At 53.5% G+C, this 2,867-nt stretch overlaps 1 protein-coding gene across 5 annotated transcripts in view; it reads right to left on the reverse strand.

Moving 5' to 3' along the window:
* The window catches only part of DENND4C (DENN domain containing 4C), a 185,910-nt gene that overhangs the window by 110,281 nt on the left and 72,762 nt on the right, over positions 1-2,867 (reverse strand). For all 5 annotated transcript variants that reach the window (XR_002104642.1, XM_019554799.1, XM_019554801.1 and 2 more), the window contains exon 3: positions 1,011-1,263. Coding sequence is in view for 4 of the 5 variants with exons in the window: in XM_019554799.1 (XP_019410344.1) it covers positions 1,011-1,263 (253 nt within the window). In the remaining variant the exon portion in view is untranslated. The remainder of the gene's footprint in view (positions 1-1,010; positions 1,264-2,867) is intronic.

The following is a 2,867-nucleotide window of genomic DNA, read 5'->3' on the forward strand; positions in this document are numbered from 1 at the left end:
AACCAACTTCCAAGGGAAGTGGTGCTGGCTCCTACCCTGGGGGTCTTTAAGAGGAGGCTTGATGCCTACCTAGCTGGGATCATTTGAGCCCAGTTTTTTCTCCTGCCCAGGCAGGGGTTCGGACTTGAAGATCTACAAGATCCCTTCTGACCCTACTTCTATGATTCTATGATACCCTGCTCTATCCAATCATACATGTGACAAAACCTTCAGCTTCCAACACGAAGAAAAAAAGCAAAAAGGAGCCTGGTGAGAGCCCAGGGTGCGGTGAGAGCTTAGAGTTGCAGTCTGTCCGATCACCCAAACCGGTCATGACATCAGAGCGTGTACTGAAGACAGCTATCCTCCACATGGTACAGTGCTCCCTCAAGAGCACAGCATGCCTCAAAGGCAGGCACTGCCCGCCATAGCATGGTGTGCTTGAAGGAAGGAAGGAAGGAAGGAAAGAAAGAAAGAAAGAAAGAACAGTAAGAAAGAAGCTGCAAAGTAGACAAAGGCAACTCACAGACAGAAAAACTGGAAAAAAGAAGGGGGAAGGGACAGAGAACAGAAAAAAAGAAAAACCACGGCAAAAATACCAAGAAAAAATATCATAAAGGGAGATAAACAAAAGTAAGAGACTTTTAGACAGGTGAGAGTCATAAAAGAGATAGAAAGCCAGAGAGACATCTTATGCAGCTCCAAGCAAGCCCGGTCTGCAGCATCCAAAGTGGAAGGCAGGCAGGAAAGCAGGAAAATGCCCATTTCAGCGGAACTTAAGAGGAATAGTCTGTCAATGTTCACACTGAGAAAGTGAGTGGTAAATTCATGGAAATAATCCTGGCAGAGGTACCGGAGGAAGAGCAGAAACAACAAACTAAAATGTCGTAAATCATACTCAAAATGAAAATGTACTGAGTAACAGTGAAATAGATGCAGCAATAACAGTAACAAGAATGCAAAAAACCTTCCTGCATTGTCTCAGTTTCTGAAAGACTGAAAGCTTTAAATAAACTCAAGTTCATGCTCACCATGCCACAATTTAAGTTCTTGTCAACTTTGCAGAACGTATGGGGAGGGGTTTCTCCTTTGCTGGTCACAATAACACAAATATCTGTTACAGCCAAAGAATTCTGAGGCCGAACAGGAGGAGCCCTTCGAAAGGTAATAAAGATTCGTTGGGAAGTAGCTGAACTGTTGTTAACATTGGCACATCGGCCATATGGAGTAGCCTGGATCACCTCGCAGCCTGAAATTACCCGTTCTTTCCCTTCATATAGAACTCTGTAAATAGGAAGAACACAGAGAGTTACAACATTACCTACTAATAAACAGGTATTGTGGTTTTCTCTGATTAATAAAATCCCCAATTTTTGTATTTAAAAAAGTAACCCGAAATCCACATTTTTCCATGATTAAAATGAAGCACCACTAATCAGTCTACCAATCTATCATAAAAGTCTGTCTAGAACGCTTTATTCACACTGATGGGTTGATGGAAACAACAAATCAGAGTGCAAATACAGAGTTCAGACAAGAGATGGTGGCAGCCACCATGATGGTGGGGACATAGGGGATGGAGTGGGGAGGGGCGCGCTGGCCTCACCCCCCCCCCTGCCCTGTTCCCTGGAGGTGGCAGCAATGGAGCAGACGGAACAGGAGGTGGCAGCAGCAGTGCAGGGGGAGTGGGGTTGCAATCCCACAGGGAAGAGGGAGCCTGGCCAGCAGCATTGGCCTTGGCCCCCCACCCTGCTCTCTGCAGGCAGTGAATACGGTGGCTTTCCTGAGGCCAGCGCTGCTGGCCGAACCCCCTCTGTCCCGCACTGTTCCCTCCCGATGTGGGGATGGGTAGGGAGTAGTGGGCCTGGGAGGAGTGAACTTGGCCCCAAAATGGTGGGGGGGTGCACCAGGCCTGACCCCACCCTGAAATGGAAGGTGGGAGAGAGTGGCCCTGAAATGGCGACAGGGAATGTGGGGGTGGGGTATACCTGGCACCGGCCCCACAATGGTGGCAGGGGGGCATGCCAGGCCCAACCTGGCCCCAAAATGGAGGATATGGGGAGTGCACCTGCAATGGCAGTAGGGAGGGTGGGGGGGCCAGCCCTGGGCTAGCCCTGCAACAAGAGTGGGGGAAAGGGGGAGCACCCCCCTTTCTGGATGAGGAGAGCGGGGATGCAGGGCTGGACACTGGACTCTGTCCCTGCTGGCCCCAGGTCTCTGTCCCCACTGCCCCCCCAGCCAATACAGCAGGGCCCCTCCCCACGCCGAGGCCAGTGCTGTTGACTTTGCCCCTTCTCTCCCACACTGCTCCCTCGCAATGCGGAGAGGGGGGAGCAGCAGGGTCCAGGCCAATGTAGAAGGGGGTGGGTGGATGGGAGGAGCAGGCCCTGCTCCAAAACGGTGGCAGGGAGGGTGGGGGGAGCAACACGGCCCAGTCCTTAAACAGTGGCAGGGAAGGTGCAGGGTGGCAAGCCCAGCACCATCCCCACAATGGCAGCAGGGAGGCAGGGGAGCACACAGGGCCCAACCTGGCCCCGAAACAAAGGGTACGGGGGGGACGTGCCAGGCCCTGCGACAACTGCGGGGGGGGGAACTAGGCCTGGCCTGGCAGCCTGGCTTTGCAGCAGTAGGGGAAAGGAGGCAGTGGCATGAAGAGGGGGGAACAGGGCCAGGGCTACCATGGCGAGGTGGGGGACAGAGGGAGCGGCCTTGGACCTAAACCACCAGGGGGGGAAGGGGCCAGGCCTGAAGTGATGGGGAAGGGTGACAGAACAGGGTCAGGCCCGAATTGGGGAACTGGGGCTGGACAAGGGGAGCAGGGACAGAGCCAGATGTTGTTCTCTGTCCCCGGTGGCCTCCCAGGTGGGGGTGGGGGGAGTGGCCCCAGC

This window comes from Crocodylus porosus, unplaced genomic scaffold (assembly GCF_001723895.1).
Source record: "Crocodylus porosus isolate Cpor-Errol unplaced genomic scaffold, CroPor_comp1, whole genome shotgun sequence".
Taxonomy (NCBI): domain Eukaryota; kingdom Metazoa; phylum Chordata; order Crocodylia; family Crocodylidae; genus Crocodylus; species Crocodylus porosus.